The 14,565-nt window shown below is 37.1% G+C and overlaps 1 protein-coding gene across 1 annotated transcript in view; it reads left to right on the top strand.

The window, feature by feature from the left end:
• Window positions 1-14,565, top strand: part of LOC129677283 (cilia and flagella-associated protein 47-like) — a 603,052-nt gene that overhangs the window by 389,234 nt on the left and 199,253 nt on the right. The window contains 2 exon segments of the mRNA XM_055607932.1: window positions 5,466-5,594; window positions 8,319-8,416. Of these exon segments, the coding sequence (XP_055463907.1) occupies window positions 5,466-5,594; window positions 8,319-8,416 (227 nt within the window).

The following is a 14,565-nucleotide window of genomic DNA, read 5'->3' as shown; positions in this document are numbered from 1 at the left end:
TCTGTAAAGAATTGAGTTGGTATTTTGATGGGAATTGCATTGAATCTATAGATTGCTTTCGGCAGGATGGCAATTTTCACAATGTTAACCCTACCAATCCATGAGCACGGGAGAACTTTCCATCTTCTGAGATCTTCAATTTCTTTCTTCAGAGACTTGAAGTTTTTCTCAAACAGGTCTTTCACTTGCATGGTTAGTGTCACACCAAAGTACTTTATGTTATTAGTGGCTATTGTGAAGGGTGTTGTTTCCCTAATTTCTTTCTCAGCCTTTATGTCTTTGATATACATGAGGGCTTCTGATTTTTTTGAGTTGATTTTGTATCCTGCCACTTTGCTGAAGGTGTTTATTAGCTGGAGGAGTTCTCTGGTTGAATTTTTGGGGTCGCTCATATATAATATCTTATCATCTGCGAATAGTGACACTTTGACCTCCCTTTCCGATTTGTATCCCCTTGATCTCCTTTAGTTGTCTTATTGCTCTGGCTAGGACTTCAAGTACTATGTTGCAGAGGTATGGAGAGAGTGGGCAGCCTTGTCTTGTCCCTGATTTCAGTGGGATTGATTTAAGTTTCTCTCCATTGAGTTTGATGTTGGCTATAGGCTTGCTGTATACTGCCTTTACTATGTTTATATATGTGCCTGTATTCCTGATCTCTCCAAGACTTTAAACATGAATGGGTGTTGGACTTTGTCAAATGCTTTTTCAGCATCTAAGGAGATGATCATGTGGTTTTTCTCCTTCAGTTTGTTTATGTGGTGGATTACATTGATGGATTTCCATATGTTGAACCACCCTTGCATGCCTGGGATGAAGCCTACTTGGTCGTGGTGGATGATATCTTTGATGTGTTCTTGGATTCGGTTTGCAAGTATTTTATTGAGTATTTTTGTGTCAATGTTCATAAGAGAGATAGGTCTGAAGTTCTCTTTTTTTGTTGGGTCTTTGTGTGGTTTAGGTATCAGGGTGACTGTTGCTTCATAGAATGAGTTTGGTAATGTACCTTCTGTTTCTATTTTGTGGAATAATTTGGAGAGAATTGGAATTAGCACTTCATTGAAAGTATGGGAGAATTCTGCACAGAAACCATCTGGCCCTGGGCTTTTTTTGGAAGGGAGGCTGTTGATGGCTGCTTCAATTTCCTTGGGAGATATAGGGCTGTTCAATCTTTCTACCTGGTCTTGACTTAATTTTAGTAGATGGAATCTATCAAGAAAATTTTCTATTTCTTTGAGATTTTTTTTTAACTTTGTGGCATATAGGCTTTTGTAGTATTTCCTTGGGAGATATAGGGCTGTTCAATCTTTCTACCTGGTCTTGACTTAATTTTAGTAGATGGAATCTATCAAGAAAATTTTCTATTTCTTTGAGATTTTATTTAACTTTGTGGCATATAGGCTTTTGTAGTATGACCTAATGATTGTTTGGATTTCCTCATTGTCTGTAGTCATGTCCCCCTTTTCATTTCTGATTTTGCTGATTTGTATAATTTCTCTCTGCCTTTTAGTTAGTTTGGCTAAGGGATTTGTCTATCTTGTTAATTTTCTCAAAGAATCAGCTCTTGGTTTCATCGATTCTTTGAATTGTTTATTTGTTTCTAATTAGTTTATTTCAGCCATGAGTTTGATTATTTCCAGGCGTCTGCTCCTCTTGGGTGTTTCTGCTTCTTTTTTCCTAGGGCTTTCAGTTGTACTATTAAATTGTTTGCATGAGATATTACAAATTTCTTCTTAAAGGCACTTAGCGCTATGAGTTTTCCTCGAAGCACTGCTTTCATTGTGTCCTATAAATTCGGGTATGTTGTGCCTTCATTTTCATTGAATTCTAGGAAGTCTTTAATTTCTTCCTGTATTTCATCCTTAACCCAGCTGTCATTGAGAAGTAAGTTGTTAGGTTTCCATGTGGGTGTAGGATTTTTGCTATTTCCATTGTTGTTGAGGTCCATCTATTTCCATTGTCGTTGTTAAAGTCCATGGTGGGCATATAGTATACAGGGGATTATTTCAATCTTCTTGTATTTGTTGAGGCTTACTTTGTGACCAACTATATGGTCCATTATGGATAACATTCCATGAGGTGCTGAAAAGAATGTATACTCTTTTGAGTTTGGGTGGAAACTCTTGTAGACATCTATTAGGTCCATTTGAATTAGGACCTTTGTAAGTGCCTTTATTTCCCTGTTTGGCTTCTGTCTAGATGATCTGTCCCTTGGTGATAGTGACGTGTTGAAGTCTCCCACTATTAAGTTGTTGGAGTCAATGTGTGATTTAAGCTTTAATAATGTTTCTTTTATGAATGTATTTGCTCTTGTATTTGGGCCATAGATCTTAAGAATTGTGATGTCTTCTTGGTGGATTTTTCCTTTGATGAGAATGTAGTGCCCCTCTATGTCTTTTTTGATTACTTTTGGTTGAAAATCTATTTTATTAGATATTAGTATAGTCACTCCTGCTTGTTTTTTGGGTCCATTTGCTTGAAAAACTGTTTTCCAGCCTTTTACACTGAGGTAATGTTTATCTTTGTTGCATAGGTGTGTTTCTTGGATGCAGCAGAATGTTGGATCCTGTTTCCGCACCCATTCTGTTAGTCTGTGTCTTTTTATTGGAGAGTTCAGTCCATTCATGTTGATAGATAATACTGACCATTGAGTGTTATTTCCTATTATTGTAGACTTGGTGGTTTTATTGTGATTCATTGCTTGTTTTCTTTTGATTTTTGTTGGGAAATTATCTATAACCTATGTTTTCTTGGGTGTACTTCTTTTCCTTGGATTAGAATTTTCCTTCTAGTATCTTCTGTAGGGCTGGTTTGCTGTTCAAATATTGCTTAAATTTAGTTTTGTCATGGAATATTTTGTTTTCTCCATCTATGTTGACTGAAATCTTTGCTGGGTATAGTAGTCTAGGTTGGGATCTGTGGTTCCTTAGAGCCTGCATGATATCTCCCCAGGCCTTTCTGTCTTTCATAGTTTTCGATGAAAATTCCTGTGTGATTCTGATAGGTCCACCTTTATATGTTACTTGGCCTTTTTCCCTTGCTGTTTTTAGTATCTTTTCTTTGTTCTGTAGATTAAGTGTTTTGACTATGATGTGGCAAGAAGAGTTTCTTTTCTGGTCTAGTCTATTTGGTGTTCTGTAGGCCTCTTGTATGTTTGTGAACATCTCTTTCTTCAGGTTGGGAAAATTTTCTTCTATGATTTTCTTGAAAATATTTTCTGGACCTTGGAGCGTCGAATCCTCTTCTTCATCAATTCCTATCATTTTTAGATTTTGCCATTTCATGGTGTCCTTGATTTCTTGGATGTTTTGTGTTTGGCATTTTTCAGATTTTACTTTTTCTTTGAGAGACATATCAATTTCTGCGATTGTATCTTCAGCACCCAAAATTCTATCTTCCATCTCTTGTATTTTATTAGTGACACTTACATTTGTGGTTCCTTCTCTTTTCTCTAAGTTCTCCAGTTCCAGGGTTTTCTCTGTTTGTGTTTTCTTTATTGATTCTAATTCTGTTTTCATGCTTTGCAACATTTCTCTCATCTGTTTGAATGTGGATTCTTGTGTCTCCAGGATGGGCTCTATTTTTTTGTTTCCTCTCTTAATGCCACTACTTCTGCCTCCATTTGTTTGGCTATATTTGCCTGTGTTTCTTTAAGACCTTTGTTCACTTCATTTTTCTTTGTTTCCATTTGGGAGGCCAAATCTTTGAGAGATTTATTTGTTTACTCTTTAATTGTTTGAATCTGTGTAGCTATTTCTCTGAGAGATTTGTTGGTTTCCTCTTTATGTGCCTCATATAACTTGATAATCATAGCTTTAAAATCATTTTCTTGTGTTATTGATGAGTTGGAGTATCCAATAATTTTGGAGGTTGCTGATGAAGCCATGATATCTTCATTTACTTTGGTTGTGTTCTTTCACTGACCCCTGGCCATTTGGCTATCCGTAGTGTTCACTATTTGTTCCTGGGTTCTGCAGATCAAACTGGTCTTTCTCTGGTGTCTGGAGAATTCTTCAGGAAAGTGGGGGAGGTCCAGTAGTTTCAGTGTGTGCATTGGTGATTCAGCTTTACCTGTAGGCGGAAATTCGCAAACACAGAAGGGCAAATGCGGGGTAGCATGTGATTGAGCATGTGCTTGTAGGTGTGTCCTAAGGGACAGGGTGTTGGAGAATGAAGAGGCTTTCAGTATGTGAGATGGGTGACTTGCAGGCACTGAAGGTGTTGCAGGCACTTAAGTGATCGCAAGTGCTGTTGAAGATTGAGAGCGCATATTGTTTTTGTAGGTCTGTTAGGCTTTGGTGGCTAATCAGCTGGTTATCTGCCACAGAGGGGTTGGATGGCCCTTACAATCACTGGCTGGGCAGCCCTGTGTAGTCAGTACTGCCACTTGCAGACTTGGGATCTGAGAAGGATTGTAATGCAGATCTGAGTCTCTGTGGCTGACACTCTTTGGGTGTGCGCTCTGGCTTGGAGTTTCCAGAGTGCATGCACTCAGGTGGGACCCTGTGTTGGTGGTGGTGGTGGTGGTGGGTTAGCTCTGAGGGTCTAGGCGGGGCATGGGCTCCTCAGATGTGTGCTCTGAGGGGTGGCATTCAGCAGGCGGTTACAGCTCTCTGTTGCAGCTGAGGGACCTGAAGCCCTGTCTCTGCTATCTTGGGCCCCAGGTACTGAGCTTTTTGGATTTGGGATGCAGGAAGGATTGTATTGCCGAACTGAGTCTCTGTGATTGACACTCTTTGGTTGGGCCTGTGCTCTGGTGCTGGCAGTGAATGCACTCCTCTGGTGTGGGTAGGGTTTCCGAATGTGTATGCTACCACGAGGCGAGATTTCCTATGGTGGGTGTGCTCAGGCAGGGCGGGTTTTCCGGAGGTGTGTATGCTCTGGCTAGGTAGGAATTCCAGAGGGACATGAGCTCTACTGTGCTTCTTGTGGCAGTATCGGGTCCACGGCATGGGGGGCAGGGATGCTGTGTGGGTCCAGTCCGGAGCTTGGCATGAGAGCCCTAGGTGGGCCCAGGGTATGGGCTCCTCGAGGGGTGTGGTTCATCGGGTGGTTACAGCTGTCCACTGCACTAAGGGGCCTGGAGCACTGTCTCTGCTGTCCTAATCCTCAGGCTGTGAGCTTTGCGCTCATCTACCTGGGGCTGTATGCAGGCTTCCCTGCACTGGAGGCCTAGACAGGGGAAGTGCCCTACTTCCTTCCCAGAGAAGTCTGTGCCTGATCTAAATCTACAAGCACTTCACGCGTCTGCGGTGTTCCCTCTCCTTTAGAAAGCACAAAAGTCCAAATTCTATTTTCGATTGTCTCTCCACTCACCAATTTCGGAGATTCATGTCTGCCTCTCCAAAACGGTGCTCTCTGTTCACCGCCATCTTGGAACCGCCAGTCATAGTTAATTTGATGCTTAAGACTAAACATTTCTGAAACTCATCACTGGCTTACTCCCATCCTGTACCCATGTGTTGCAGGTGCAATTACATTTTCCGTTAAGAGCAAAGATAAGGAAGATTCTCAGGAAAGTACAGATTCTAAGAAAGACATCTATTCTCAGGAAACACCATCAGATACATCTACCCTCACTTTTGAGGAACAGTCAGGTAAACTTCTTATGATAGTGTGTTTTGTTATTGCACTATGGAAATACTGATTATCATTCATCTTTAAGTTAAAAATATTGCTTACGTGTATAATACCTATCTCAATTTCTGTTGCATATACTTGTCAGAATAATGTATTATTTCTGATTTAATTTTATATAGATTATTTTCTGTTCTGCTTTTGTAAGATAACAAGATTATCATATCTCACGATGAAGGCTGTATGTCTTTGCATTAATGCTAAACTTTATATATTGTCTTATTATTAGACAAAGAATATATACTGTTTCTAATACTATATTAATGAATGTATTGTTTAAATAGAGTATTAAGTTTTTCTTATTTCAACATAGGATATGATAGTCTTTCTCATATAAAACAAATGTAATGGCATTGTATTTTCCCTATAAAGCTTAAATATTGTAAAACATACTTTTAGGAATTGCAAAGGAGAATGTGATAGTAGAGAACTGAATTAGTCAGAATGCGCATCCTGGAAAATGGGTTGTATGAGTATCAGAGCCTGAAACCCATAATTCACACAACAAAGCAGTGTAGAAATATACCAAGACTTCTCTCATACAATACATCTTACCTACATTATTATTGAATGAGTTTGAATTGCAGTTCTTCTTCTTCAAAAAAAAAGTAGAGACAATTGATGCTCCACAAGGACCTAATATATCTGGGCACAGGGGTCTTTTATGAGACTTTTTTTCCAACCAAGGACCATGTATGGATATAACCTAGAACCTCTGCTCGGATGTAGCCCATGGTAGCTCAGTATTTAAGTGGAAACCCCTAGTAAGAGGAACAGGGACTATTTCTGACATGAACTCAATGGCTGGCTATTTGACCTCCCCCCTTGCACAAGGGAGGAGCAGCCTTGCTAAGCCACAGAGGTGGACATTGCAGCCAGTCCTGAAGATACCTGATAAAACAGGGTCAGATGGAAGGTGAGGAGGACCTCCCCTATCAGTGGACTCGGAAAGGGGCAGGGAGGAAATGAGGGAAGGAGGGTGGGATTGGGAGGCAATGAGGGAGCAGGCTACAGCTGGGATACAAAGTTTTTATTTATTAACTTTTACTTATTAAATTAAACATTTAATTTTAATATTTAAAAATAAAATAAAAGTAAAAAAAAATTGATGCCCTCTCTTATTCTCTTACTCTGTCTCTAGTTACCCTGTCCCCCTCTTTTCCCATACACATGCATGTACATACACACGTACATACACACACACACACACACAGACACACAGACAAACATGCCCATACATGCACACTGTAGTTACATATTACAGATAACGTTACATTTTGTGTGAAAAGCAGAAAAAAGTAAGATTTTTATAAAAACCCATAGGATTTTCAGGAAGATGGAAATCTGGAAAAAAGAACCCCCAATCTCTCTCTCTCTCTTTCTCTTTGTGTGTGTGTGTGTGTGTGTGTGTGTGTGTGTGTTTGGCTAAGTATGGTTGTAAATGCACTTAACCCCAGCACTTGGGAAACAATGACAGGTAGATGTTTGTTAATTTGAGGCCAAAATGGTCTACATAGAAAGTTCCAGGCCAGCCAAAAAACTAACTTTTCTGGTTCCTCTATTTATTCCACTCAGTAACTTATAGAATGTGTCTCAGATCCATTCATTTTTATGCTTTATGATAGCTAGGCATTAGGATAGACTAGAGTACAAGACAATACACTACAGTACAAGATAGTACAGAATGAGGTAGTTCAATAAAAATATAATTATCTGTAATACAGTATAGTATTCATTTAGTGTCACGTGAGGTCACACATTGTGCCTTTTAATGAAATACATTGTAATCTCATGCAAAATAGTATACATGGAGAAGATTTTCAGAAAGGAGAGATACTGATAATTGTCATTGTGAGCCCCTAATTCACAGATAAACTTTTTCCAAAATAAATTGTAAATTACATATGTGATTTAATCTAGAATGACATTTCTTGAAAAATTTTAAATACAACAATATTAATGGGACTGTGCATACAGTTCACTGACATGAGAAACCTGAGGTATCTCAATATCGAAAAACCAAAACCAGAAATGAGAAGCTACGCAGTTAGAAACACCTGGACAAAAAGAAAGTGAATTTGGTGCAAGGACAGCACCTTCCTGTGAAGGGACCTTGTGGCAGAATGAAATTTCAGTTTTTGGTTGCCAGATTGTGGGCATCAACAGTGGCAGAATTTTCTGCTCTAATGAAAAATCGAGAATCCTGACATAAACATCATCTTACTACTTTGCCAAAACCACTTTCTAACTTTCTTTGAGTTAAATTTCTAAGATTTTTAAATACTCCCATAGAACCTGGACTTCATACTCCTGACCCTGTCCTTAATCTAAATTTTTTTATGACTAGGAATGAGAAGTTCTTCATTGCAATGCACTGTTTAGATATTTCTTTGTATAAATCTACGAATGTTTTAGAAGCTAAAGTATAGTATTTTTTTCATTGGAGCATTAATGCTTGATTTAATGCTTGACCCCATGGCGGGCAACATAGTGAGTGCAAGAAAAACAAAAAACAAAAAACAAAAAAACAAAACAAAAAAATCAACAGAAAAAACAGAAAAGAAAAAGGAAAGAAAGTGTGAAAATTGTATGTTTATGAATATCAAATTTGTATAGAATTTTGAGGCTTATATTGAAAAGTGCTTGTTTGTTGTTTCTTTAGTTTTTCTTTTATTTTTTTTCAGATGAAAAGGTTAAAACTTTAAAAATCTGGTATCATCTTGAGATTCACAGCTCTCCTGGACCTCCTGTAGATACAATTGAACTTCATTGTGTTGCTCTGGTAATAGCCCAGTGAAAGTTCATAAACTCATTTGTGAAACACTAAGATTCTATCCTTAAAACACATATTTCAAAGGAGTATAGTGATCTGGGTGGTGGTGGTGCACACTTGTGATCTTCATCAATCTCTGAAGCAGAGGCAGGGTGATCTCTGTGGGTTTGAGGCCAGCCTGGTCAACAAAGTGAGTCCAGGACAGTCAATCCTACATGAGAAACCCTATCTTGGAAAACAAACAAACAAAATCTTAAAAATCAAAGGAGTATATTGAGATTAGCCACTCAGAACCACTGTGGACTTTAAATGCTTTGGAGAACTATCTTTCAATTACATGGTGTATTATAGTTTCTTTCCCACTTATCGTTCTACCTTCCTATTTCAAGAGTTCTTAAGTAAAGTTAATTTTACCCTATTTCCTTCATTCTCCACATGCTCTAACGGTGTAACTGTTCTTTCTAGACTCCAGCATGTCAGCATGCATTCTTCCTGATATACACAGTAAGGTGTTCTCTTTGAAATATAATGGAGTCCTAGCATAGATTTGAGGTGGTAATAATTATCATCTTTCCATAATTGAATTATTCATGTAATAGTGAATATGTATCTAAAACTTATTAATAATTTGAAACATCAGAGTCTAGATTTAATAATTTAAAACATCAGTAGTCTAGATTTAAGTGAAATAAGATGATGTTAATTTTGATATTTTAATTAGATATGATCAACATATTATTAGCATACAGATAAATTGTTCTTAATTAAATGTTATTTTCATACAACTGATTACTCAGAATAGAAATGTTTAGCTACTAATAATATGAAGTAAGAAAGTATTTCAAATACTTTGAGTCAATAGGTTGATTATATCCCAAACTGTTTTCTGGATAAATAATTATTGAAGCATAGAAAATACATTATGAAAATATCAAAATGCATTCAATCTGGCTTGAAAAATCATTATCTTCTAAGTGGAAAATTATTTACCTTGATTATTTTAGAATCATTTCATTGAATGGAAATGACCCATTTCCTTGGCCTAATATTGGTTTCAACATGGAGACTTACTTAAAAGGATATTTTCATTCATTTCGTCTTCTAAAGATTTATTATTTTTTGCCAATTTTTATTTAATTATTTTTGTTTTTATTAATTACAGTTTATTCACTTTGTATCCCCACTATACCTCCCTCCATCCTCTCCTCCCAATCCCACTCTCCCTCTTCCCCATCCGTGTCCTTCGCCAAGTCCACAGATATGGGAGGTCCTCCTCCTCTTCCCTCTGATTCTAGTCTATTAGGTATCATCAGGTGGCTGCATTGTCTTCTTCTGTGGCTTGGTAAGGCTGCTCCCCCATCAGGGGGAAGTGGTCAAAATGAAGGCAAATCAGTTCCTGTCAGAGACAGTCCCTGTCCCCATTCCTATGGAACCCACTTGGACACTGAAATGCCATAGGCTACCTAGGTGCAGGGGTTCCAGGCCATCTCCATGAGTGGTCTTTGGCTGAAGTATCAGTTTCCAAAAAGACCCCTGTACCCAAACTTTTTTGATCTGTTGCTATCCTTGTGGAACTCCTGTCCTCTCCAGGTCTTACTGTCTCCCACTTCTTTCCAAAGATTCCTTGCACTCTGCCCAAAGTTTGGCTATGAGTCTCAGCATCCACCTTGATACCCTGCAGGGTAGAGCCTTTCAGAAGTCCTCTGTGGTAGGCTCCTGTCCTGTTCCCTTTTTTCTCCCTCCTCAGATGTACATCCTCTTTGCTTTTCTGAATGGGTATTGAGCATCTTGGCCATAGTTCTCCTTCTTGACTAGCTTCCTTAGATGTACAGATTTGAGTATGTTTATCTTATATTATATTTCTAATATACACTTATAAGTGAGTATGTACCCTGTGTGTCTTTCTGTTTCTGGGATACCTCACTGAGGATGCTCTTTTCCAGTTCCCACCATTTGCCTGAAAATTTCATGATTTTCTAGTTTTTTATGGCTGAGTAATATTCCATTGTGCAGATGTACCACAATTTCTGTATCCATTCCTCAACTGAAGGGCATCTGCGCTGTTTCCAGATTCTGGCTATTATGAATAAAACTCCTACAAACATGGCTGAGCAGATGTCATTGTTGTATACTTGAGCATCTTTTGGATATATGCCTAGAAGTGGTATAGCTGAATCTTGAGGAAGCACTATTCCTAATTGTCTGAGAAAGCACCAGACTGATTTTCAAAATGCTTGTACAAGTTTACATTCCCACGAGCACATCCTCTCCTGCATGTGTTGTCACTTGAGTTATTCATCTTAGGCATTCTGATGGGTGTAAGGTGAAATCTCAGGGTTGTTTTGATTTGCATTTCCCTGATGACTAAGGATGTTGAACATTTAAGTGTTTCTCTGCCATTTGATATTCTTCTGTAAAGTTTTCTCTGTGTAGCTCTGTACCCCATTTTTTATTTGGATTACTTGATTTGTTGCTCTTTAACTTCTTGAGTTCTTTATATATTCTGGATATTAGCCCGCTGTCAGATATAGGGTTGAAGAAGATCCTTTCCCAGTCTGTAGGCAGTTGTTTTGTCCTTTGCTTTACAGAAGCTTTTCAGTTTCACGAGGTCCCATTTATTGATTGTTGTTCTTAGAGCCTGTGCTGTTGGTGTTCTGCTCAGGAAGTTGTCGCCTGTGCCAATGAGTTCTAGGCTTTTCCCCACTTTTTCTTCTAACCGATTTAGAGTATCTGGTTTTATGTTGAGGTCTTTGATCCACTTTGAATTTAGTTTTGTGCAGGGTGATAAATATGGATCTAGTTTCATTTTTCTCCATGTAGACATCCAGTTGGACCAGCACCATTTGTTGAAGATGCTGTCTTTTTTCCATTGAATGGTTTTGGATTCTTTGTCAAAAATCAAGTATTCAGAGGTGTGTGGGTTTACTTCTGGGTCTTCTATTCGGTTCCATTGACCCTCCTTTCTGTTTCTATACTAAGACCATGCAGTTTTTATTACTCTTGCTCTGTAGTACAGCTTGAGGTCGGGGATGGAGATACCTCCAGAGGATCAGTTGTTGTACAGGATCGTTTTGGAGATTCTGGGTTTTTTTTTTCTCCATATGAAGCTGAGAATCTTTCTTTCAAGGTCTGTAAAGAATTGAGTTGGTATTTTGATGGGAATTGCATTGAATCTGTAGATTGCTTTTGGCAGGATGGCCATTCTTAATGTTTTAATCTTTAACTGTCAGATATGAAAAGTAATTTGATAGAATGACTTTTAAAATATTCAGTCAAGCCTTTGCATTATTCTTGAAATAAATCGTTCTTAGTACTTTCAAATGTGTGCTGAAATTGTTTTCTTCACATAAATATAACTTCTCCATGTTTGCAATCACATTTATTGGCTTGCTAAATCATTTAAGAATTATTTAGCTTAAACCTGAGATCATGAAATACAGTAATAGTATATTCATGATAGTTAGATATCTCTGATTTCCAGCTGCTTCTCAGATTTTTATTATATTTAACATAATTTCTGCCTTTTGTTTACACATGAATAATCAAATTTATCCTGAAATGGACTTCATATACTATTTGTATTATGAAGATCTTTATGCTACTGACAACTGTAGAAGGTCTGTATGGTACTGCTTACTATAAGGTTAAAAACATTTTATACCCAGTAAATAGCAATTGAATGTGAAGACAGTATTTTTGATCATTTAAAGTATTTAGGCATTATTTTGTAATTTTACCATTTATTTGAATTTCTAAGTAAAAGAATAAAATATACTCCTGTACACCATGTATGGAAGAGTAAGAGTAAAATGTTTTCCTCTTAATATATTCAGTGGCTCCAGTAAATACTTTGTGAAAATGTGTGTAAATAAAACTTTATATGTTGCACATAAAAATGAGTGTGTTTAATTGATGTGTTTTTTTTAGCAAGTTTAGTATTTTATAATAAATAAATATTTAAGATTTAAAAAATTTGGAAATTTTAAGAAAAAACTGACAACTATTTTGACATATCTATATTCATGTTTGAGAAAAATATGCTGGCATTAGAAAGACAAGTAAAAGTCAGATCAGAAGATTATGAATGCCTATCTCTTCAATTTAAACTATTCTAATAGGGAGTATATGTTAAATATGTGACAAGTTTACAATTACCTGAAATACTATGATTTTAATACAATTGCAGAAAGTAAGCCCTTTTTTAGAGTTTGGATTATGGATTGTGATGTGATAGGGGTAAGATAAATGCTGACAGGATATGTGAAAATACAGTGGCATGCAGATAAGAGCAGCAGAGGAATGAGATTGACATTTCCCATTTATAGCTGCTTCCCTTCTTCTTTTTCAAGTCCCAAACTACTGTAACTAACTTTTCAATTTAAGGAAATCGTAAAGATAGATTATAACTATAGTTCCTTTGAATTACAAAGTACATTCAAAATACCCAAAGTTCCATTTATTACTGACTTGGTAATGTTTTCAAATTTAATTTTTTTAATTTTATATTAATTTAATTTACATTCTGTGAGTACCCCTCCCTTTTCCTTCTCCCATCACCCCTCTTTCTATCTTTCCCCCTCACCTCTCCATTTCCCACCTGAAAAGGGGAGCCTCCTCAGCACCCCTCCCCCATTAACCTTCCCAGCACATCAAGTCACATCAGGACTGTTCTTATCTTCATCCCTTGAAGCCAGGCAAGGCAGTCCTGCCAGGAGGAAGGGATCCAAAAGCAAACAATGGAGTTCATGTCAGAAACAGCACCCCCTCCATTTGACAGCTTCTTTAGATGAACAGATTTTAGTATGATTATCACATACTGTATGTCTAATATCCCACTTATAAGTGAGTATATACCATGTTTGTCATTCTAATTCTGGGTTGCCTCATTCTGGATGATCTCTTCTAGTTCCCATCATTTTCTGCAAATTTCATGATTTCCTTGTTCTTAATTGCTCAAGTGACAACACATGCTGGAGAGGATATGACAGAACCCTCTTCTATTGCTGGGGGGAATGTAATACTGTGTAACCACTTTGGAAATCAATCTGGTGCTTTCTCAGAAAATCTGGGATAGTGCTACCTCAAGATCCAGCTATACCACTCTTAGACATGTATCTAAAATATGCTCCAGTATACAACAAGGACATTTGTTCAACCATGTTTGTAGCAGCTCTAAATTGTAATAATCAGATTCTGGAAACAACCAAGATGTTCCTCAACTGAGGAATGGATACAGAAGGTTTTTTTTTTCTTTTTTTTTTATTACTATTGACATGTTTTTGGATAAAAAGTCATTAACCAAGAAACATATCATTTTGTTTCAATGTTACAAAATGTGTTTCTGCATTATTTATCCATGAATCACTAAGTTTATTAAAAATATATTAAATTATGTTATGTTATGTTATGTTACCAATAAACTTCAGGGTTTTAAAGTTATTAATATAAGACTTAAAATTTTTAACAATCTGGTACAAGAATTCCTGAGTAGTGACAGATATCCTTCATTTTGTAATTTAGGAGCCAAGATCCTCTCATTGTATAATTCCTTCATCCTATATGCTAGGTGGACAAACCTAAAACAAGATTTATACTGATTTTTGAATTGCCTTGCTATTTAGATGATACGATAGTATCACTCACAAATGATTAGAAAGAACAAGATACCAGTGTGCAAGAGTACCTGAGAAATATGACTTCTGGCTACATGTTTATTCTTAGCAATTTGGTCATTCCATGAGTGAGGTCCCCAGATATTTAGTGGAAAGATGATGTATCTAGCATGTCAAGGGAGATGAAAAATACCAATTTCCAGCCAATAAACTTTGCTTGACAGGAAAGGATGTATAATGAGAGAGCCCAGACATTTAAGAAAAGAGGCATATAGGATTGGGATTTGACCAAAATAAGTGGGAGTAGAGTCATGTGACTAGTGCATTTCATCATGGCCAAATCTCAGAGAGATTTAAAAGGCATGATCGATTTTATGCCATGTGCTGCTTAGCCAATAGTATGTATAAAAAGAATGTTTTTAAACGTGTGATATTTTCATTGTGAGAAATGTACTAAAATTATAAATAAATCAATACTGAAAGTGTCTTACATTTCTATAAACTGTTAGATATGCATTTCCTTTTCCTTTGAAATGGTTTATATCA

Source organism: Psammomys obesus, unplaced genomic scaffold (assembly GCF_907164565.1).
Source record: "Psammomys obesus unplaced genomic scaffold, mPsaObe1.curated_primary_1811, whole genome shotgun sequence".
Classification (NCBI taxonomy): domain Eukaryota; kingdom Metazoa; phylum Chordata; class Mammalia; order Rodentia; family Muridae; genus Psammomys; species Psammomys obesus.
The sequence above is the reverse complement of the archived record's forward strand: the minus strand, read 5'-3'. Positions and strand labels throughout refer to the sequence as shown.